This window comes from Pleurodeles waltl, chromosome 6 (genome assembly GCF_031143425.1).
Source record: "Pleurodeles waltl isolate 20211129_DDA chromosome 6, aPleWal1.hap1.20221129, whole genome shotgun sequence".
Classification (NCBI taxonomy): Eukaryota; Metazoa; Chordata; class Amphibia; order Caudata; family Salamandridae; genus Pleurodeles; species Pleurodeles waltl.
Window position 1 is genome coordinate 195,316,521 of NC_090445.1, and position 23,661 is coordinate 195,340,181.

General features: G+C 43.8%; 1 protein-coding gene across 1 annotated transcript in view; it reads left to right on the forward strand.

The window, feature by feature from the left end:
- The window catches only part of NGFR (nerve growth factor receptor), a 104,442-nt gene extending 82,769 nt beyond the window's left edge, over nucleotides 1-21,673 (forward strand). Inside the window, exons 4-6 of the mRNA XM_069237794.1 lie at nucleotides 14,666-14,975; nucleotides 15,464-15,621; nucleotides 16,680-21,673. Of these exons, the coding sequence (XP_069093895.1) occupies nucleotides 14,666-14,975; nucleotides 15,464-15,621; nucleotides 16,680-16,963 (752 nt within the window). The 3' untranslated portion in view covers nucleotides 16,964-21,673. The remainder of the gene's footprint in view (nucleotides 1-14,665; nucleotides 14,976-15,463; nucleotides 15,622-16,679) is intronic.
- Nucleotides 21,674-23,661: the final 1,988 nt, after the last annotated feature.

Below are 23,661 nucleotides of genomic sequence, written 5' to 3' on the forward strand. Positions count from 1 at the left end.
TCTTGCTGGTGAACCCAGTGCCACAATTGTTTTTGGTGCTCTCATCCCAAGTCCCCCTCACCTTTCCCCCACATGACCTCCTTCTCTACAGCGTACTTCACTACCACCCTCTACCTGTGCCCCTTATCTCTCCATAACCCCTATTTTGCATACATGTCATTTGTTTTAAATCGCTTGTTGGTGTTGGCTTAACTAATAAGAATGTATTCCTACACAAACAAACCCTTTTCAGCAACATTAGGGATATATAAGGAGAGATTGGGGTAAACAAAACATAATGTCCTAACCTATACTATGCAATTTGCATGCAGCTCTTTGGTGACAGTTCATAGGTCACTGTGCTAACTTACGAACTGCTAGTAACAAAAGGATCTCTGTGACAAAAGCAGTAACCCACTGAGATATCCATAAAATACAATTCTGTGATCTGCATAGTACATTCTGTCACCTCTACCTTATGATGAGTCAAAACTGCCACTAGAGACACAACTCGATCTCTCACCAGAAGTCACATTAGTCAACATAGTTATCTTGACATTTTTTCTTGTTGCCTGAAATCTTCTGGGCACACAGGAAACTCAACATCAATTGCTTGTAAAGCCATAAGTTATTTGTAAACAGCGCCCCCTTCCCCAAATATTAGTGCCAGGTGCGGCTGCACCGGTCGCACCGCCCTAAAGCCGGCGCTGCCTATGGCTCCTCCGGTCATCTTCAATAGCCTGTTGTCGCTCACCATTTGATAGTGCCGTGGACGCCTGTCGACTAATTACGTAGCACATAGATGGCAATCTAGTATGTCCAGGAGATTACATCTAGCCGCCTTCCCAGTTGGAGATATCCTGTTTGGAAATATTCGAAATGAATGCCTCGCCCCCTCCTCATTCCCCGGCCACCCTTGCTGAAGTCCTGCTGTTCACATTATATGCATCGACGCGCATTGAAATTAATTAAATTAACATACGTCACATTCACCCACACTAACAGAGCACACCTGAACTCTCAGAAGTCCACGGTTAAGCTGTAGTGTTTTTTTTCTGCAGATCCGAAAGGGCCGCGCCAGGAGGGACTCCCTGTCACCGGAAAGCAGTATCACGTCACGGGAGCAGGGAGTGTCGCGCGGCTCTGCACGTCCCAGCATATCTGCAGGTGCCTGCAGGCAGGTTAAGCATTGGAAGCAGAATTCTGCAGAAGTCCTGGAGCCTGCACGAGAGGGCTGTCCCGGCGACAGGTGTCTCTGCCAGGATCTATGCCAGTTTAGACTCGTTTTGTGACATGCCGGTGGCCTCAGGGGCAGCGGGGGTGCCCAGCCTTGGCGAGGTGGTGAAGCCAACGAGGCCTTACTTTTATAACTGGAAAATCGCACCTGTAAACATCCATGACAAGTATCGCACTCAATACTGGTGATTCTCAGTACTTTTTTTTAATAGGGTCTTCTACGGTGTCTAAGCACTGTAAATAACAAATGCTGATTCACTAATTTAATGATGCTTGATTTACCGACCTAATAAGGATGGACGGCTGGTTTGCCCATGCAGGGATTCTTATTTGTGCTGGGTTAACTCGGATACTGGGAGATAAAGGCCTGTTTCTAGAGTTAGTTGATAAGGCAAGGAATCCCAGCCAACCAGGAGAGTGCACCTCCCCTGCCAAGCTGGCGGGCGTGAGACGCCCGAGACGAGAAGCAAGCGTGACACCCATACCTGCCGAAGCTCCGCGTGAAGTGGGCGTGGGCCCTGTCAGCGCGCGCGTGCTCAGGTGTCGAGTTCCTAATGCACTTGTTCTGAGGCCTCCTCACCCGCCGGTAAACAGTCGGTGAAAGGATGAGCGGCTTTACCACATTGTTGCCATTCCTACCCACCATGACTAGCGCCGGAGATTAACTAGGGCTTTCCGTGGGGTGGAAGGAAGGTGCAGCAGAGACGTCATGATTACCACAATCTCTTCTGGGGGTAGCGGAATTCGCCTGAGAGGGCGAAAGCAGATGAGATGCATGGCTACCTGGGCGGAGCCCAGAGACCGAGAGCGCTAATTACTGCTCTGTTCCTGAGGAGGCCAAGAGCATCTATGTCGGCTACCCGTGTGGAGAGCTGTCCGGGGGCCCAGAGTGCCGCAGGGACACTAGTACCGAAGCAAAGAATGTAGAAGGCATCCCAGTGTCTAAGGGCGGAAGGTCATGCGGTTTCGGTTGATGTCACTGAGGCCAAGAGCACTGCAGAGACAGCGCACTGACGACAGAACATGTAATTTACCGAAGCAGCAATGGAAGAGGCGCAGTAAACAAGTCCAGCCTTCGCTTTGAATTCCTTGGCAGCCGAATGCATCGATTCGAGTCATCCTCGTAACCGCCTTTCCCTCTCTCCCCAGCCCTGGACCCCCAAACTGACAAACCGTGGCACCTTGTCGCTGTCAACTCAGTGAACCACAGGTTTGGTGTTCGAATCTGTACGGGGCCACACTCGGCCTCGAAGTCCCAGCCTCCTAAATTGTTGTACATATTCAGGTAAATATATAGGTATTTAATAAATGCACCCTGAAGCAATCCATCAGACATATTATTATACAACTGTGCAGGACATCAAGAGTTTACCGTGATCGTTGACAGGGATTTGGCCTAGGGATTCCTCGTGGTCAGTCAGCGGTGTCCATTCGATTGAGGCACTGAATATCGACGCCATTCAAAGGAGCATGAACAAGGAACCCGCGTCTGCTTACTACGCCTATATTGTGGTGCAGTTGGCTTTATATAACACCTACTACTAATACTGGCAAAGCATTAAAGCAGTTTACAAGAGTAGGGCACAGCTCCAAAACCCAAGATTAGTGGTTAATCCAGGGGTTATTGTTTAATGTTGGTTATTCAGATTAGCCATGTGCTCCAAATGATATAATTACATGCATTTGCTCCTGTTCCTTTGTAGGGTTACATAACTCAGAGGTGACTTTATATATCCTTATCATGCATTGCAGGGCGTAGTTTATTCCTTGTAATATGTGGTCACACCATCACTTTTCCGACAAACTACTAAAATCCTTGGTACATAGCTCTTTAATATGAAACATAAAGCTTGTTTGCAAACATGAAGAATAAAATAGAATCGCTAGTGCAAAATTAAACACATCAGAACAGCTGTTAGATATTTGATGTGAAAAGATATTAGACAGTTTTTTTTAAAGGCGCAGTAGCTTGCAATGAGTGGAAACCTTCAGAAAGGTTCTACATTTTATATAATTACATAGGAAGTGCAACAAATAAACATGTTGACATAAATATCTCCTTGCTGATTGTCACTTTACAGTAAGAGGGACAGAACCAGCAAGAGAAGAGAGTTAAGGAGAAAGGTGACAGGTCTGTGTTACAGGAGAAGAACCAGCAAGAGAAGATGAAAGGGGAGGAGAGAAGGAAAGTCGATATGTGAATTTAGAATGGCAGAACCAGCAGAGAAGATAAAAGGCTGGGTGGAGAGTTGAGAGGTGAGGAGTAGGACAGAGAAAGGAGATGTGGATGCAAGAGGGGCAGACACAAGAGAAACTGTTAGGCTGTTTGGAAAGATGAGAGGTACAGAGTAGAGCATCAAGGGTAAAGATAGATGTAAGAGTGGTAGAATCAGAGAGAAAAGGCAAGAAGCTTGGGGAGAGACGAGAGCGGACAAGGAGATAAAACAGGAGTGAAGAGGATATAAGAGGGACTTTCCAGCAAGAGTAGGCAAGAGGCTGGGTAAGAGATGAGGTAAAAAGTAGATCATGTAACAGAGAGGTGGATGTAAGTGGGTAGAATCAGCAAAAAAAAGAGCCTGGAAAAGAGGTAAACATGCTTTTGAACTAGGGTCTGCAGTTGAGCCTTCTGTCCACGTTTGTAATTCTCTCTCTCTGTATTTTCCATGTAAAAACATTTTTTAAAAATGTTCCTAGGTTTGAGATGCATTTGTCATCTTTCACCAAGAGCTGTGATCCTGAACCATCCTCATCCTTAATGTGTCTGTTGAATTTCATCCAGTTCTCTGTTGCTCCTCTTAACTTTTCTATTAATCTCGCTCCCAGTAGGACTCTTTCCTGCCCATGTCTAGACTGGAGTTCTAGAGAACATAGTTGTTGCTCTGACTTCCCTTTGGAACATCTTCCTTGCCTCGTCATCAGTTCTTACTAATGTAAAAAATTAATGAAACTGTGGCTGTTCGTCTGCACAAAAAACCTTCAGCAGACTCAAAACGTCTTCTCAGCATCTTCTGATATCTCTTGGCTGCCTTTTTCTTAAAATTTCCACAGTATTTCATATAATAGGTAAAAGGCAGAAGTATATTGTGAGACCTTTACTTTGGGTCAAGGGCAATAGGTGATGAGTCAGCAGCATCTGTAGTGATACCTTTGTTTATAACCGCTTTTTTAGAATGGATAATTTCATTTCCTTTGGCTAAAATCTATTTTTTTAACAACATTGTCTGTGTAAGGTGGCAATAGCGAGCAGTCAAAGCACACTCCAAGAGGTAGCAAAGGTATTGGGACTGAAATACAGTATGTCATAGTGATTTTACCCAATAAGCAACTTATCCATTCAGCCCAGCTGTCTTATAAAAGGGACTGATTTAGAGAAGGTGGTTATGGAATCGGACATCAAAACATGTTCTGTGACCGACAATCCTCCAATACCCAACAAATGTCTTCTGATGTCTCTGTGTGCCTAAAGTGTCCTGCAAAGTCATAACGGATAGTAGTCCAGCCTGTAAGACGTGAGTGCTGCAAGGGTCAGGGAAAGGTCTCTGATCAGATAGGAAAGGTAGAGAATCCACAGTTGGCCGATGGGCCAGTGGCCAGGGCCAGCTAGTGGAATTATTTTTTTTATTACTGTGGATAAACTTGGCTTGTGGCTTGTCCACTGTTGCACAACCCAAATGGCTGCTGTAGCCTTTGGGTGGGTGTGTACAGAATCAGTATGACTGTGCTCACAAAGCCAGCTGGTTTATTGTTCATTGGTTCATTGTGCAGAATGGCAACGCTCTGGCCTGGGCAAGCATAGTATGATGTGCATCTCATCCCACAATAAATAATTAAAAATCTCAGGAAGTGAATTAAGACTCATGAAAATTGATGCTTTTCAAGAGCATAGTTAGAATTGGCTTTCTCTGGGAGGTGAAGAGGAAGGGGTGTGTACAGAAGAAGACACGTACCAGGGGGAGGCGGATGAGGTGTGAAGTGGGCATCATTCAATAGAGTACATCAATGCACACAGAGTGATCTTCCAATCATTGAACCTATGTAAGTAGGTAGCCAAAAGGGTGAGCGAGGCAAGGGCGTAGCTTGGTCAGTAAGACTGGAGAAGCTGGTAAGCTTCACATTTCCTAAGAATCACGTTGCTATATCATGGTAAAATACATTATTTGAGGAGGCTTTAGGGGCAGTGGGAAGGGACAGCAGCCTGGATTGTTAGGGTTACTCAAAAAGATAATCTCTTGTAAAATAACCAACAGTTTTAAGAACTTCAAACAGAGAGGGAAGAGTGTGCATGTATGTGATTTACTCTGTGTGTGCATGTAAAAACCATACATGAAATCAAACAGCCACCTTACCTTACCCGACCGAAAGCACCTGTGCCCAGCGATTTACTACTAGGGGGATGTAACATTTATTAGAAGGGTGTAACACCCCAAACCTCATGCCCCTGAAACTATGCCCCTGTAGAGAGGCACATATTGCATTGGAGGTTGGATGACCAAAAGTGTTTGGTTAGGTTGCCTGGGACTGACTGAAGTGGCTTGTGGATGATGGAATGGTCTTGAACTCAATTATGTCTGTAACCAAGTTCCAGGTGTTACTTCAGGGTAGGTGCTTTTTGGTTCTTACATCTGAGGCTAGATATGAGTCGAGCAGCATGGTTCTAGCACCTGTGCAATTTGGAAAGTGTCTTCTCAGATAATAGGGTCATGTGATTAAGCCATTTCTAAACAGTAAATCTCTAGGGTTACTTTAACTTTACTTTGCAAATCCCCCAACCTACCTAATCCACCCTGCTACATTTAATTTCCAGACAGTTGTACACTGATCATAGTCTACTGCAAAAAGTCCCTCTCTTTAGTCTCTTTAGTGACTGGCTCCAACTGTAACTTTTGGCTCTCTTTTTCCCTGGCCACACATTGCTGTCCCTTTTTAGTCATTGCTTTTGTATATCTTCAAGTTAGTTCAGCTTTGTGCGTCTCTTAAAAACGGAGTTTGTTAGTAACTGCTGTGCTTAAATGCTTATAGTGCAGGCGTGGGGCAGCCTCTGGTGCTTCTGCCTGCCAACCTATTGGCTGCCACACCTGTGTTTTATATTCGTGCCATTGCCTCTTCTTATCTTTTGCAATCTGTAGTTTCTGTTGTTTGCTGCAGCTCTTGCAGGTCACTTACCTGATCTAGCATGTATCATTTCGTGTTGCTCATTCACACCTGCTGAACACCAGATGTCTAATCTTGAACTTCACTGGCGTAAAGGGAGGGCATGGTAGTCACTTGAAGTTCTGGTATATTGCTCTGGGGTAATCTGTCTTGGAATTTTAATCATGCACTAATCTGTAAACAATTAGTGAACATTTAGTAATCAATTATTAAATTAGTAATCATATCAGTTTTGGAGAGACCTAGGCCCAGCTTTAACACCCAGGTTGATTAATGTAATGAATTTCCACATAATTTACCTTTATAATGTGAATACGTATTGTATTAGGGCTATAATTTACATTTTTAGCCATTTTAATGATATCCATGCTATTAAGTCGCTTCTTGCAAAGCTGCTTCAATAATACCACACAATTAATGGTCAATTGATGTCTCTTCCTTTGGTGTTATATCTTCGAGGGGCCTTGCATGTTCCTATGCTGCCAGGGCCCCACAAATCCTAGAACTGGCCCTACTGCTGGACTTCCAAGAGAGCTCATGCAGCAGGGGACTAGGCTGATCCCAGGTGAAGTCAGAATCCACCCCAGGGCTTCAGCAAGGCAAAACACCTAATATAGTCACATCTTTTCTTGTCAGAGACACTGCTCTAATAAGATAAAAACACAAGAACTAAGTAAAAAGCAGATATAGTCAAAGAGTTCAGCATCCTTTTTCATTGGCATATGTAGTGGGTCCTTTCTTTTTTCATTCTCTTGGGAGTGCTGACTCTAGAATGCGAAACAACTTAGAGCTGGAGGATGGGAAGCATCATCCTGATCTTTTCTAGAGCTGGGTAAGTCAGCACATATCTTAACACAAACAGAGAGTCGGGGAGAGGAGAAAAACCAAACTCCATACTGTCTTCCCAGAAGCAAAACCATAAACACAAGAAGTATGGGGTGTTGTATGGGAACCACTGGCAACAAATTTACCCTGGACCCTTTTATCTCAAATTTTGAGATTTGTTTAGTGTGCTGCATAGAGCTGTGCGGTAGAGGAAATTTCCTTTATGGACTAGGTGGTCTCACACACTAAATAGTGTCTTGCTTCATCATATGACCACCTAGCCCCATCTGGGTAGGACAATGCCACCTGGATGGACTCAACCTCGCCGTTAAAAGAACTTGGAGGCAGTGCAGAGATGAAAGTTATCTGGATAGATGTGGGATCCAGTTGTGCTACAGGACATATAAAAACACCTAGTCAGTCACCTGTGTAATAGTACACCTTTATTTGTGGTGACTGCTGGTGAGGCTAAAAACAAGTGATGGGACACCTATTTGAAAATAATGGCTCAAAGGGTCACCTATCTATTAATTAATGGCTAACATGTTTCTGCCCACTACTAAGAGCCAAAGGAGGGCTAGAGGCATTCTTCAGGCCCTAGGATCCCTAAATATCATGCACTACAGATGCAGAGAGAAAGTCTGCCTCAGCAGGAGGAGCTTAGATGTTAGTAATAGAGAGGAGGGCCTACCTGTGGAAAGCTAAACCACGGGGTCCTAAGTAAAACAAAAACAAAACAATATTGCTTATACAGTTTCGTCTAGGAGTAACACAACAAACCACAGCACAAAAGGAAGTGACACAGCAAACACAAAGTCATGCAATATCAGTGTGAACAAATTACACTTAATCTGGGGTCTAATGCCCCAGAGAGGAGGGAGGGAAAAGGATTCTCTTACCCTATTCCTGTCGGGCAATTAGCCCCAGGTCTATGGGAGGGGGAGTGTCCCCTTATAGTCACACACTAGAAACAGGAGACATGGCAAAGCAAAAGGTAAACCCCAAAGAAGGGAGATGGACAGAGTAAATACTGTCAGCTGTAGCAAAACTACAACATGTAAGCGTAGGGTACGTGACAGTAACACTGCTGTGATAAACCCTCAAAGGCAACGGGCAGCCCAGTAGCTGGTAACCAGATCTAGAGCTCAAGCTCAAGGGTAATGTACTTAAATAGCAAGATAATATTTATGATGGCACCTACACACCTAATAAGTAAAGGGGTACATGTGTAGGACTAGAAGTACTAAGTGCCAATATACAATTGCGGCGTGGAGAAAGCTAAGTGGGTACGCACTCACATGTAAATACAACAAACAATAAAGCAATAGCAAAAGCACACAAAGAGGCATTTTCTGTGCCGGGAGGCGGGCATGGATGGTGCTGCATATAGCGGTTTCATAGAAGACTCACTACTCCAAAGGGAGGCGCTCACTTCAGCACCTAATCCGTTTCCCTCCACGACCACTTGTGATAACCGGTCAGGGAGCAACGGACGTTAAGTAGCCTACCGCGCGGCCAAAGCCGGTGGGGTCTGGTTCGTGGGTGGTGTCGTCAGAGAGGCGTGGGACGTGGGGAGTGGCCACGTACAGACAACATTGGGGAGTATGGGAATGTGAGGCCTTCTGCCATGTCTATAGTTGTGTTTACTAGTTTAATAGTGCCTTTTCCTGAGGTATTTTTGTGTGGACAAGATTCCTGGAATATTCCAGTCAAAGTTAAAGTAAAAGGACTCTCACAGCTAACCGCTGTTCAAACTATCTTAACACAAATAAACAGGGAGAGCCAAGCCAAGGGTTAGCTCTGGCTCTCAGAGCCCATGTATGAGTCCAACTCTGAAATTATTTGGCATTTAAGTCATGCAACAAACCTCATTTTAGAATATAAAGTGCCTTCAAATGAAAAAAAAATAACATTTCTTTACATGCAGAAACATTTGACTTTAGTATATCAGATAATGTCTCTGCATTAAGAAACATTTATTATAAGAAAGCTTTGAACAGAAACTGAGAAACATCCATGCCTCCACCATGATGGCAGTACTATTAGTGAACTAAGAGGCAAGTCAGTTGGTATGTGTACCCTATATGTGGTCAGGATTCTTACTATACACAGAGAAACATTATAGTTTATTAAATCAAACACAAGAGAGGTCATTATACAGCGCACACCCTGAACTCAAGTACTTGTAGGAGCTGCAGTATGTGAAAATAGACAAAAAGGAGCCTTGGCGGCAAAGTATTTGCTGGGGATCACACTATTTGCTCAAGCTAGGAAGCTGGGATTGATACCAGATTTCCCAGTGCGACGCTGTACAGTTCAGGCACTAGATGGATATATTTTTCTGACACCAAAGGTTAATGCTTTGGCCTTACTTCTTGGAAGATGAGATTAGAGCGCTGGTAACAGATAGAATCTACTTTTTGTTTTTGACAGTTTCACACAGCACAAGCCAGCACTTAATGACAGACTACATTACAATTTTTTAATGACACAGGGAGATTTGCTGGGATTCGAACCTGGTTCCCCACAATACATGGTCAGCATTTGTAGCTACTAATAAGCCACGTAGCCTCCCATGAAATCTCGGCTCATTTTGGTCTTAAGGTTCTAAAAGGACTCCAAGCTGAGCCAGAGCCAACCATCTAGCTCAAGAGTTCAGTGACTTGTCCACCTTCACTCTGTGCTGTGTTGGAGGAAAAGCTGCATAGCAACCAGCCCAAGGGAGATGCACAAAACCCCCCTGTGACCTCCCAGACAGTCTGCTGTGTTTTAAGAGACCACCTGTTGTGTCATACAGGGGTGTGAGCTCCTTAGTTGCTACTCTGCCGAGAGAAGGAGATACAGACAATGCCCCCCCCCCAAAAGGGAAACATAAACACATCACTGAAATCCAGTTTGTTTACTCACACCCAGCTGTCCCTGTCCTCTTCGTACACACCCCTCCTGCAGTTCCCTTACCTGGTGGGTTTCTAGACCGAGTAAGACTTTTCAAAATCCAAGTAGTCAATCAGCCAGACTTCTATATGCTGACATGCCTGGAGATCAACGCTTGTGGACAGGGAGCCCGAGAGGTGGCAGCTCTGTGGAGAGAGGATCCCAGCCTGCCTGGAAGATAGGCGTGGATAATGCAGGCTGCTTATGGTTGTCCTAAGTTTAGAGTGATGTGTGCACGTCCTGATGGATGTTAATGTGCAGGAAAAGGAGATGGATGGGTACTTTGGGACTTCATAACTGTGCTGCCCGCTGAACATAAAGAGGGCGGAGGAAGAATGGGTCGATGGGTAACTGCAAAGGTTAGATGGGGCCACTGGACCTGATCTCTGCCAGCCTGAAAGTGTTGCAGCTCTAGCAGCTTCTAAAATCATCATCCTAGCCAGCTCCTATGCTGCATCCTGTGAGCATCCGATGGCTACAGACGCTGCAGGCATGAGTTCCTTTCTCCCCTCCTGACACTAAAACTACTTGCAAAGTACTCATTTTCCAGACTTTCTGGCTGGAACGTGGGGATCTCTCTCGCGGTCACAATCTTGTGTTTGGAAATTTGGAATGGTGCAAGGTGAAACTTGACAGATCTCTCAGGGCGTGGGAGAACTGGAGAATGGGTGTTGCTCACACCATCAAGCCCTGTCAAAGCGCTAAGAGAATACTCTCGAGAACGGATGTAAAGGGAATGATAATCCTCAAAAATGCTCCATTTCAATTTTCATTAATAAACATGCAGAGCAACCCTCATCAGAAATGACTCCTGTCAGACTTGCATCTTCCCGAGACCTAGTCTGCATAGACAAAAGTAGGCCTGGGCACCTTCTGAGCGTGGTTAGCATTAGTTCTGACTTTAATCTTCAAGTGGTTCAAACACAAAAGCAGAGATCTGTTTATCTAGGGAAGTGATCTATTCGCCCATGAAAAGCCCTGCCTCAAATTGCTCAGGGAGACATATATGTTTGCCTGTGCTTTGAATTTCTGGCACCCCATAAGTGCTTGAGGCACCTGAGCTTCAAGAGCTCATTTCTTTCCTTTAATTAATGGTGTTATGGGAGGAATATATTTAGAGTCCTCAAGCTACTGCCCATCTCACTTAATAGCCAGGTTCCAAGCTCAGTGTCGTTCAGAAGCACACACCCTCAGAATAATAATTGTTGTAGGTAACATTGGCAGGCTGAAGGCACACAGGGAGCATGCCAACTGTGAGCGCGTCTGCCCTTATTTGGTTTTATAATTTTATTGATAAGGGGACGCGTTAGCGGTCTGATGGACCTTTGGATTCTGTTAAGAGTGATTTACAATGAACACCAAATCTAAACATAACGCAGTGTCTAAACACACAATAATATCATCAATTCACCATTGTCAATTTGGAGTCAGTAAAATTTAACACACCATGACCCATTTGGCCATGAATAACCACACCTTTTTAGTAAAGTTCAAATTTTTATTTCCCTAGCTTAGCGATGCTAATATCACATAAGTTAGTCTCAAAACCAAATGATAAACGTAGACAAACAACATAGGCTGACCGAAAAGGTGGAAGAATCTCAATTTCACTAGAGAATTTATCATTAAGCATTCTTGAGCTATAGTACTAATTAATAGCAACAATAACTGAACAGTAGAAATTGTATACATTTAGAATCACAAACATATGAAAACCCAGTCCTCTGATATTAGTATCTAATTTGGTCAGTGACACATTCTAACTAACCCTCTAATTCGAAAAGCATGTTTGGGCTTCATGCAAAAAGAAAACAGACAAAATCTAAGTTGGAAAAACATCTAGCTAAGGCTCTAAGAAAATTTGTGGTTGGTACCTAGAAAGAAAAGGACAAACATCTACAATAAAGACACATGCATTTTGTTATACCTCTCCAAAATGGATCAGCAAGCAGAGTCGTCTTCGTCAGTTGGACACTTCCAGGTCTTCATCCTATAGGGGACAATGAGGGGAATTGGTTCAGCCACAGTTGGGCATAAGCTAACCAAACCAATTAAGCAAGCACAGGCTAAGGGCTACAGCAACAGTGGCATCTAAACATCATTTGCTCTCTCTAAAGTCTTCTCCTCTCTGTAGTCTCTCATCTAGTCTCTCGTCTCTAGTCTTGAATCCCAAGCGTCAGTCTTGATATACTGAAATCCCAAAAGTAACTTGTGCGTTTTTCATTGGTCAGTCTCATGGGGTGTTCATGTCAGAACCAACAGGTTCAAACTCTCCATATGTGATGAAGTTCAACAGTCTTTCACACGTTCATGATTGGATCTTCTTCCTTCGCTCCCATCACCAGTTCTGTCCGGTGTCATTTTTGTTACGAAACATAACTCAGTTCAGTAGGCCCACTGTCACATCCTGGGTACATCAGCTTCTCACAGTCGAAAGATACATCTGTACCAGTGGTTAGAACACAGCATTACAGCACATGATTCTCACAGAAAATAGCTAAAAGAATAAATCATTGCAAATTATACCTTAGGTCAGCACTGTGTGAACAATGGACAAGTGTGAATTCTGCTGAGAGAAAAAAAACATTTACAAACATTTTCTAAGGCATGAAATTTGACATGAGGCCTTCTTGAGTAGGCCCTTTATTTCACAGTTGTTATGTCGTGTTAAATTTATACGCAAAACATTAAATTAATTCTTCTTAATATAAACCAAAAATAAATTTTCATTCTACATGTACACATTATTTTCTCTAAACATTTATTTTCATTAATACATTGTACACGTTATGGCTACCACCTATGGTGGGCACATTTATGGAAACACTCAACTTTAATTTTATTTTCCTACTGCATGTTAATTCTCATCTATTACCCATTGAAATATTTATTAGTACTTATTTAGACTCTCACAACAGTGTAGAGGAAAAGGCTGTTACCTAACCCACACGTACTTTCATTCAACGTGCCATGGAATTTAGATGCGGTAGGTACCTGATAATGTACTGCCAGTAAACCAGCAAGCAGTAAACTGACCTAAGCAGCCTCAAAAAATGCAGAATTATTTTTCTATACTCTCTCCTAAGCTTGCTAAATATTGTAGTGGGATCGGCACTGCGATGAGACAGGCACTGGGACAAGGGCTGCAGCCAACTGAGGGCTTTAGAGAGGGCGGGGCTGGTCTAGTGGTTTAGGGATGGGCTGAAGCGCAGTGGTAGAATGTGTTGGAGGGAGGTACTTGCCCTGAGGGAGCCAGTGCAGGATAAGACAAAAGAGAAACGTGGGAGAATGTTGACCAGGTAAAGATAAAGGGAGAACTACCTGATTTGTCAGGGCTATCATCCTGCCAGAGCAGCAGTCCCAAGAAAGTCTATGGTGTGAGAGGGGGGAGCCCTGCTCCAAAACACTGAAAACTTGGAGAGTTGCCACTTTCAAACTATAGAAATTACATGCTGTATTTCAAACGGAATCTGTCAATTTTGAGAAATGTTATGCTATATTTCAAATGGAATCTGTCAATTGTAAGATATTGACCAGTAAAGACCTAGTACCCCTGGGCACCAGAAACGTAGACCCCAAAATGCAGTCAATATGGTAGCCTTAACGATTAACTGTAAGCCCAGGACGGTCTCCGGTATTGGTGGACCATTCAAACATTCACTGCCAGTTTTTTACTTCTGCCGAATTCCCTATTTACGCGATGTAGCTGGTGTTTTCCTTTCACGTTACTCAAATGTAGAAGTTCTACTTGAACTACAGTGAACAAGTACTGTTGGGCCAGATGTGCCAAAGGATTTTACCCATTCTGTGTCTGTGGGAAAATGCTTTAGTACATATGGCCCGTTGTGTTAGTATATCTTCACTGACCGTGCCTCGAAAACGGCAACACATTAATTACTAGAATCCGTGAAGAACTTAGAAAACCATCCCAACAAACTTGCGTTGAATTTTGTTTTGAAGCCATAGACTGTAGCATCTGGATACGTTTAGGGGCATAACACCGTAATCATAAGGGTCGAGGTTTCACTATTGCACTGTGTTTAAACTTTTCTTTTTTCACTGTCATATAAAGACATGTTCTTCCCAAAAGAAATACCTCTTACAGAACATCCACATAGTTTAACTGTGATAAGTATTGTGGTTGTATGGCCAAACTCCTTTCCACTTTCTAGACTATGCCTTCAGTGCTATAATCATTCTCTCGTTATGTGCAGTACTTCACAAGCACCCCAGACACAGCTGTCTCTGTATTTAACATTGGCAACTAGACATGAACTCCACTGTGGCTTACGTTGCTATTATAACTGAAAGCCCTACTGCGCTCACACACAAACAGAGGTGTTTCCTTCTCCCCTGAATCCCGACAGACCCAAGAGTTGTACTCCACAATTGCTAAGGAAAACTGTGTTCTGAATTCATAGTTCAATGCATGTGGATATGTGGTCCCACTGCTTAAGCCCTGTTTTCTGTAATCAGTGATACGCCCAGATGCGAAAGACTGCAAAGTCATTACAGAACTAACCTCAATTTCTTTCTTTAGCCACAGCCACTATTAACCCAAGATTCACGCCTCGGACTCCAACCATGCCGTCCATTGATTCTGACAGCTCTGATACACCTGATGGACCTAACACCACGGACGATGAATTCATGGGTCCAGATGATCGCGTCATGCCCTTCACCTATGAACCGGGCCGGCACAGCAGCACCACCGGAGGCATGACCACCATTGTGATGGGCAGCTCAGAGCCAGTGCCCACCCGCAGCATGGCACACAACCTTATACCAGTGTACTGCTCCATCTTGGCAGCTGTTGTTGTTGGGCTGGTGGCGTTCATTGTGTTCAAACGGTGAGCATGAGATTGGGAAATTGCAACAAAAGAATAGCCTGACTGTAGATGATACAGTGCCAAAATCTGCGTTACAGAAAGCTTCCCAGTTTGCCACAGTTAGGTAACAGCTTTCCATGTGTCAAGGACTGAGTTTATGACTAGGGCCTGAGTGGTAAAGACTGCTATAGAAGATCTCCATGAAGGTCACAGAACTATTGTATCTATGCAGAGAACCCCCACGTGCAATAATTGTCTGGTCTATATCTACTTAGGCAACAGGTCCAGTAGGAAAACAGCCTTGTGTGATAGACTCTGGTAGATAAATATTGTCCAGGGACTTTGATCTACTTAGGTTATGCTCTATATACTCTGTAGGTTTTATTGGAGAATAGCTCGATGGTTCCATATAAGAGTACCCTTTAATTTGGCAATTGGCCTTGAGAATTATTGAAACAATTCTCTAATTGACAATAATATTGCATGCATTGTTTTGGCCCCTTCAATAGGTGGAACAACTGCAAACAGAACAAGCAAGCAGCCAATAACCGGCCAGTTAACCAAACCCCATCACCCGAAGGAGAGAAGCTGCACAGTGACAGTGGAATCTCAGTGGACAGCCAGAGCCTTCATGACCAGCAGTCACAGACACAGTTACAAGTGCAAGGTAAGGGTCATTTATATGTTTAGAGTTGGATCAAAGCGCATGAAAAGAAATGTTTCTTCAGAGTGGTCAATACCGTCTGATCTTTAAGACTTTCCTAAGATCCTCACTGCCATTTACTGCTTCAGACTTTCCTTCAAAATAGTCACAAAAAAGTCTTATCTATAAGACTTGACTTCTAAATACCTACAGTCCCGTGACTCATAAAGCTTTCAAATAAATTGAACACGTTACTGCACTTTCTGATGTAACTACCATATCCAATAGGCTTTCTGGAGATTTTTCCAAGCTGAGTAGAGGATCCATCTTTGGGACTTTCACCCCGGCTGGCCTTATGTGAGCGATCGACCGAACATTCCTAAAAATTGACCAAACCACACTATCCTTCCCCCTCATCTTACATTAGATATACTCTTTGGAAATTTCTATCCAGACCGATCACAGCCATTAAGTACTTGGAACTCACAGTCCTCCATGGCTGTCATGGAGGAATCCTACCCATAAGGTTTTGCTTCAGCCAAACTAGTGACTCTCATTTCTTGGGTCGTCTTCATTGACTGATGCTTGTGAATTTAATTCAAAATGATTGTATCTATCCACTGGATACAGCTTTATTCCAAAAATATTAAAATGATTGGATGGCTTTCACCAGAGAGCCTTCCAATCCTTTGAACAGTTCTCCTTGTTTGCAAGTCACTAAACCAGTACACTTCTTTTCTCAACTGGATTCCATAGTCATAGTAAGCGTCGCCCTCTGGTCTAAGATCCAGGGGCGACTACAAGCTGTATAACTGCCTGCGCCTCCTTTATAATTAAATATACACTATTACTGTTAAGCTACCCTCATCTCTGTAGAACAACACTGGCCTCACTCATGCATCCGTGAGAAAAGCATGATTTTCTGTTTCTTTTTAGGAGAAATACCTTTACTATTCAGGAATTACAACAACAGTAGAGATGTTGTGTTCTCCAAATCAAGGTGTTGCTGTAACTCAACAATCTTCTCTTTAATGTCCATATGTCCCTCTTACTGAAATCTCTCGTTTCTTTTTTCCCTACAGCATTAAAAAGTATCTTGTCATCCAACAAACAAGAGGAACTGGAAAAGCTCCTGAGCGTTTCCGCGGATGACACCTGGCGCAACCTGGCGAAGGAACTGGGCTACAAGGACGATCTCATAGACTCTTTCTCACAGGACGAGGTCCCAGTGCATGCATTCATTTCTCACTTGTTCAGCACGGATGCCGCCACCAGGGACGCCTTTTACAACGCCCTGCGCAAGATTGAGCGTGAGGACATTGTGGAGAGTTTGTACAGCGAGTCCACAGCCACCTCCCCAGTGTGAGGCCACAAGGCGGCCCGGCCTGTGGCCCAGGTCCAAGGAATCTTACTTTGGGAGAGGTGTCGAGGACAGATGATGTGAAGGAAAAAGTGGTCCCATAAGGGAACCCTGATATTTACGAACAATTCCTTATGCACTGAGGCATTATTTTTTCAGTATTGTCATTTCCTATGATTTTTGCTTCTCGCCCCCTCTTCTGTGGCTTGGTACTAATGTGGACTGAAGTGCCTGAAGCAGTTAGAGGGAAGGGAAACTTAACTACCAGGAAGAAGGGAAGGGCTGTGTAGTATGTCTGAGAAGCATTCACCTTTTCGGGAACTAAAACGTCCTGCACCCCAAACGCTTTCAGGCACTCTTTCTGCCCCCTTCCACCCAATGAATACAATGCAATTCATACATACATCTCTCCTTAAACCCTGTCCTGCTCTTGTCCGCACACACATAACCACACAACGACAATGCAAGCTCAAACTGCCAAACAGCTTCACGCCCCCACCTCACATACAGAAAGTTATGTGTACACCAATGGGATTACAGCACCTGTGCAGAACACCAACTCTAAAAAATGGTCGAAAGAAGCCTGAAACCACAATTCCACCATGTGTTGGACAATGTAAGCCAGGCTCATACCAGCACAATGGTAGGCAAGTACGCAAGCCACAAAAGGCGATCAGTTGTAAGTGTCACAGATGCACACACAGGTGCAAAAGATAGAGACAAAGTATCCACACATACATATACAACACGGCACACACTCATGCAGGCTTCCATACATTGACAGACATTTTCCTTTCATCCTTCCTACCCGGGCTCCATCCCAATGTCCATGTTCTTTGTGTGCCCTGCGGATTGGCCTGTGTGCATTTAGAGATGAGGAACGTCACGGAATCTAGGGAAGAGGGAGAGCTGCCTGGCAGTTTATACAAATCCCAAACTCTGAAAGCCTGAAAGATTGTGGCAGGCAGCGGGGGGCGAAGCAGAGGGTGGCTGCAGAGGAGATGTGTATATCAGTTGCTATTTTCACTGTGAAACATTGTAGAAGACACGTTAGAGCAGATTGAAGAGCAAGAACAGAAACATTACATACATTCATGATATGCATGTCAGGAATAAACACCTGTGCAAAAGCATGGGGCAGGTGTGCATGCACGCCCACTGGTACCCTGATGTTTACCTCAATAAACAACGAAACATCCAGAGTGCTCACAGAGCAAACGTGCAGGTGTATGCACTCGCTGCACACACACATCATTGCTGGGGTACACTTAACTTGCATGATCTCACATTTTCACATTCCTCATAATCCGCACTGACTGGTGCAAACCAGACTGGTCGAGCTACCAACAGAGACAATCTTCTTTACTCCTCAGGCACCGATCCTTAGCCAGTCTGGCCAGGTCAGTAGGAGAGAGGGGGTAAAACAGGCCATCGAGCTCACTGTGCCATAACTCCAGATCCACTCAGGAAGGCTGACCACCAACACTGTGCTCGGGAAAAAACTGACACCCACTGTGCAGAAGATTCCTCAAAGAGAGCATGTGACGAAGCACTTAACACTTACACCAAAAGCATACCCTGGAATGCGTCTACATGCTTACACATGAGGTTAGCACTTGTGTTTAATCACAGATCTTTTCAGTAGACTCTCCAAGTACTTGGAAGAGATAAAGGAACATCTGGCAGGGTGGAGTAGCTGAGAAGGAACGGATTGCAGCATCTCTGACTCTACATTTACACTGTGAGCGTTGTGGCATCATGCTGGTGAAGACACACAGGAAGGGGCCATACATTGCCGACCACTTGATTATCACAACAGGGTGGGTACCATTACCTCGATCTGCACTTCCGTTTAGAGAGGGTACGAACTTTGGTTACTTTTGGGTCTTGACTTGGTACTACCAAAGGTCTAGTTGTACCAGAGTTTACCAGGTGGCGAGTAATCGTCCTCTCCACAACTAGAATGGCTATAACTTAGACCCAGTGATTCCAAGGTAGTTGCCCTGCAGGAGCCCAGGGAATATGGGATGTCTGTGCCTGCTCGGTCACACTAGGTCTTATGCACACAAGATTTCTGTTACACTTGCTCTTTTGTTTGTATTTGTGTTTTGCTGTTAAGGAGCTGCTGGCGCCTTTGCCAAGTTGTCAGCATTTAAAATGATATTTTTATAGCACTTTTATTAATGGAAATGTGTACAATTTAATATTTTAAATGTTTTTTATTTTTTTTTAACTGCCGAGATCCTGTGCCCACTAATACCAGTTCCTGGATAATTCATGAAAATTCTACACGTTGTAAAGAGAAAAGTTAACTTCTTTCCCCGTCTCTTTCTTCCAATGTATAACAAATGTGTTTCCTGTTGTCCCTTCCTAGGGTATCAGTTTCATCCTTGTCTACAGCGGGGAGTTAGTGCTATGATGAGTCAGTGAAATGCTGGGGCAAGAGGGCTATGGGATCCCATAATCCTGATCCATCTGTCCTGACCCTGAGATGTAAGTGAAGAGGAGTGAGAGGCGGCATGAGGGTTTAGGTTTGCGGTGTTGCTTTGCGTCAAGCAACAAAAAAAGTGTAGCCTGTAACCCTCGACAAGAGGGGCACCGAACATAGCGACACCAAGTGTACACCGAGGGCAAGGAGAGCTGTCATGCGTATGCTCAATAAAGCTAAGATAGAACAATTGTGAATATATGTGATAATTCGTGTATTGGAATAGAGAACACTTTAAGAAAATACTACTTCATCTGTACGAATAAGATTTGGAAATGATTGCAATCTGCAGTTAGTGAGAATATATTAGCTCATCTAGTATGCAACAGAACTTGGGGCCAGATGTAGCAAAGGGTTTTACCCATTCTGTGTCTATGGGAAAATGTGTTCGTACATATGGCCCATGGTTTCTTTCTGTGCGATTGTGTGCAGATACTGTGTTGTAATCAACCCCATCAACTTTGCATACACTTGTGCGTACTTGCTTGAGACCCAAGACGCTCACTGCACCCCTGCACAAGTTCTTGCTGGTTCTCCCTTGTATTTGTGCACAGACACACACTGAAATCAGACGAGTATCAGTGTTACTGTGTGCACCAAGACACCAGGACCTGGTTAAGTTTTGGGGAAACTCTTGTGCACTAGCACAGAATTGACGGATGTAATATTCTTTGCCTAGCTCCTGATGAATGTAGATTGTATCAATAATACTTTCTGCACACTTGAACTAGACTGTAGATAGGATAAGTGATACATTTCACACTCTTACTTGGACTGTTTGATCATACATTGTTCATGTCACATTACTGCTACAGTGTTATCTCTCTCACGTGATAAATATGTTGGTCCCACAGTCGTTGCTTAATTAAGGAAAATATTGTCATCACTTTGACCATCGGTTTGCGTGATAGATTTCTACATCATTTTCACCCTTGTTGAGGAATAGGGGTTAGTATCCTTTATGGTCTTCAGATAGTTCAGGTATTTGTAAATGTGTGACATCTGGCCTGCATTTCTCATCAACCCAAAACTTTACGAAAAGTGAACACCTGTCGGTTGAGCGGTGTTCTCACAGTCTGCAAGTGCCTTACCAACTTGTATTTCATTCACAACTAGGACAATCAGTATCTGTCATCCAACAGTAACAGCTGCCAGTCCAGTGAAAGTTCAGAAATGCTCGATCCAAGACAAATTTTCAAGACAACCAATGAATACGAAAGTGAATTCAATGTAGGATTCATTGAACACAAGTGTCTCTCCAGGTCTTCAAGATCTCTATTGGAAACTTCAGTACTAATAACAATCAGAAGACAAATCATATACAACCACCCCTGCTAGCACTAACTGAACAAAGGTGCTTGGGTTATATTGGTTTAGCAATGCTTTATGTATTTACATAACGAGTTCCTTGTCAGAAGCACCATTATCAGCCCATGCAAACACATTGTGGTCAATATTTGTCTGTACAGTGTCGTATAAGGATAGTGTTAGTGCAATCCTGTAAATAGATGGATTGTGCCACCAATGTCACTAACAGTGTTAGCGCAATCCTGTAAATAGATGGATTGCGCCACCAATGTCACTATTGTGTCATAAGAAGTATGTGCCCTTTAGCATCCGTTTTTACATTGTGGAAAAAGTGCGTAATTTCTAGACATTTTCAGAAATATGGCCACACACCAATCCTGTTAATGTTTGGAAGCGATCTGTGTACACTCTTACACGAGTTCCCTCGACAAATGTACGTTTTAGCATACTTTCACACGGATCCCATTTGCTTCACCATGTTTGCTTTAAGTTTACACAAGGACTCGGTTGGTATTGGCACTGTTGGGTAGGGGCATCACTACTTTCAAAGGCTGCACTTGCATCCTCTAATGACGCTCTGGCAACCTGGAGCCCCAGGAACCAGCCTGAAATTACACCTCCAATCCCTCCCTCTTGCACCGCCGGACACTCCTCCACAGAAGCAGTGAGTAGTAGCAAAGCTCTTTAAGGCACTTACCTTTGAGTGAACGAATTCTTAGATGAACCAAAAAATTAGGCCAAAGTGGAAAGCTTTGGTATTTTGTTGCCTTTCGATGTATTTAGTCTGTTTTTGCCAGGAAGGTGTTGTTGCTCCTCATAATAACTCTTATGATCTTGTCTCCCCATGATGAGGTTTATGTGTCTGATAAATGCCAATTTATTAATAATTCTTACAGTGAAATAAATCTACGTGTAATATAGCTGAACAAGAATTACGGTGTCTTCCTTGTATGGTTAATGTATGTTGGTTATGGGTGGTGATGAAGGTACCATGTGTGTAATGGTTAGTGTTACTTTTTGCATTTGAGAGTGGAAATGCTGGGGGTTCTGTGCGGTGTGTGTATGTGGATCAAATATTACCCTAATTTTTCGGGAAGTCTGTGCAGACCACTTTAAAACAAGATAGTGATGTTTTAGAGGTAAAGCTGAAACAGTCTGGGAAACTGAATGGGTGGGCGTAATCACACACCTGACCTCAATGCTTTTTACTGGGAAATGCACGAATCAAAATACTACTGCTATTGCTATTACAACATTCCAAAAAAATAAGCATCCTTTTTTCAGGTGAGGGAAAATCAATGGCCTACACAAAACAATAGACATTTGCATCTGAAAACAAAGTTTAGAGATGTTGAAACACCACTTCTGCCACTTGTTTACTTTTTATATAGTTTTAAAATGTCTTACACGAACAGAATCCCTTCGGCTTTCACGCTCTACTTTCACCTCTGTGGCTTCATTGATAAAACAAAGTTGGCAGATATGTTCAACTTTTGGGCGATGTTTACTTTTTTAATTTCAACAATTGTTTATTTCAGTTGGTTTAAGTAACAAGAGAATATGGCATTAGTCAGAGCAATAAGTTGCAAAACCAATGAACAACCGTGTATATGGCAACGATAGTTAAATAATAAAGTCCTTAAGATTATCTAATACATGAAACCGTGTAAGTACGTAGCAGAGCAATCAGTGTTACGTTCGCAAGCCAGTAAATACTCTAGTATCGCTCATATTCATGTACTGCAGAACTGACAAACAAGAACTTAAAAAAAAAATCCGGACAAGAAAAAGTGTTAAATAGAGAAAAGAAAGACAGAAGAGAAAAGATGGACGAAAGGAGTATTTCGGAGGTTGGTTACTGAGTAGGGTTGAGTTCTAATGCCTCAACACACAGATAGGGGAGGCCCTAGAATAGGCCTGGGCAGGGCTCACAGAGTTCTACTCCGTGGGATTCCGCAGAGTTGATTTACAACTCCGTGGAATTCTGCGGAGGCGGAGTTCCATGAGTGGTGGAATGCCACTGCCTGTCACCTGCCCTAGTGGCACCCTGTCCTGAATGCGTCCGACCCTGCTTAGTGCTTCCGAGATCGGACCCATTCAGGGCAGGGCCGTAGGCAGTGAAAGCTGCCATTTCAGGTCTCTTGTGCACCAGTGTGCACAACATTTTTTTTAAAAAGAGGACTTACTTGGGTCCTCATTCCCAGTGGTCTGTCTCTCTCCCTCCCTCTGCCCCCTGTTCCTACACTTCTGACAAGGGTGACCTGGATCCGGAGTTGGCACCGGCAGAGCTCCATGCTGGCAGAGAGCGCACACTGCAGCCCAGTTATGGGCCACACAGTGCAAGCGCAGACTGTCTGTGCTTGTGCTGTGTGGCCCATAACTGGGCTGCAGTGCGCAGGCTGAGAGCTCCACTACACTGGTGGGGCTAGCAGAGTTTTTGACTGAACTCTAAGCGGAGTGCAAAGTTCCAACAACTGCATTAGCTCCCCAGCAGAGCGGAGCTCACCGCTCACGCCTACCGTAGAACAAGACCTGCCTACCAGAAGGGATAGGGGACATTAGCTCTATGACAGAGGCAGAAAGGGATATATTCTCCAAGTCACGGCACCGTTTTAGATTGTGTCCATCAACCCCACTTATAAAGGGATACCTAGGCATGGATGATACATTGTTATTACACTTAGCTCCCCCTAGTCACCACAGTATATAGCGAGCTCCCTGTAATATGGTCGAGCCCTCCCTAACTTTGAGGGGGCAGGTTGAACCCGATGATGAAGCATACCACTACTAGAGTGGGTGGGGGTGATATATAAAAAAGAGAAAAATTATTTTTCTCAGCTGTAATCACTGGCAAGATACACATGAGCTTGTTAAGGAGGGGATACCCTGTATTGTTGGGTTGAGTTCT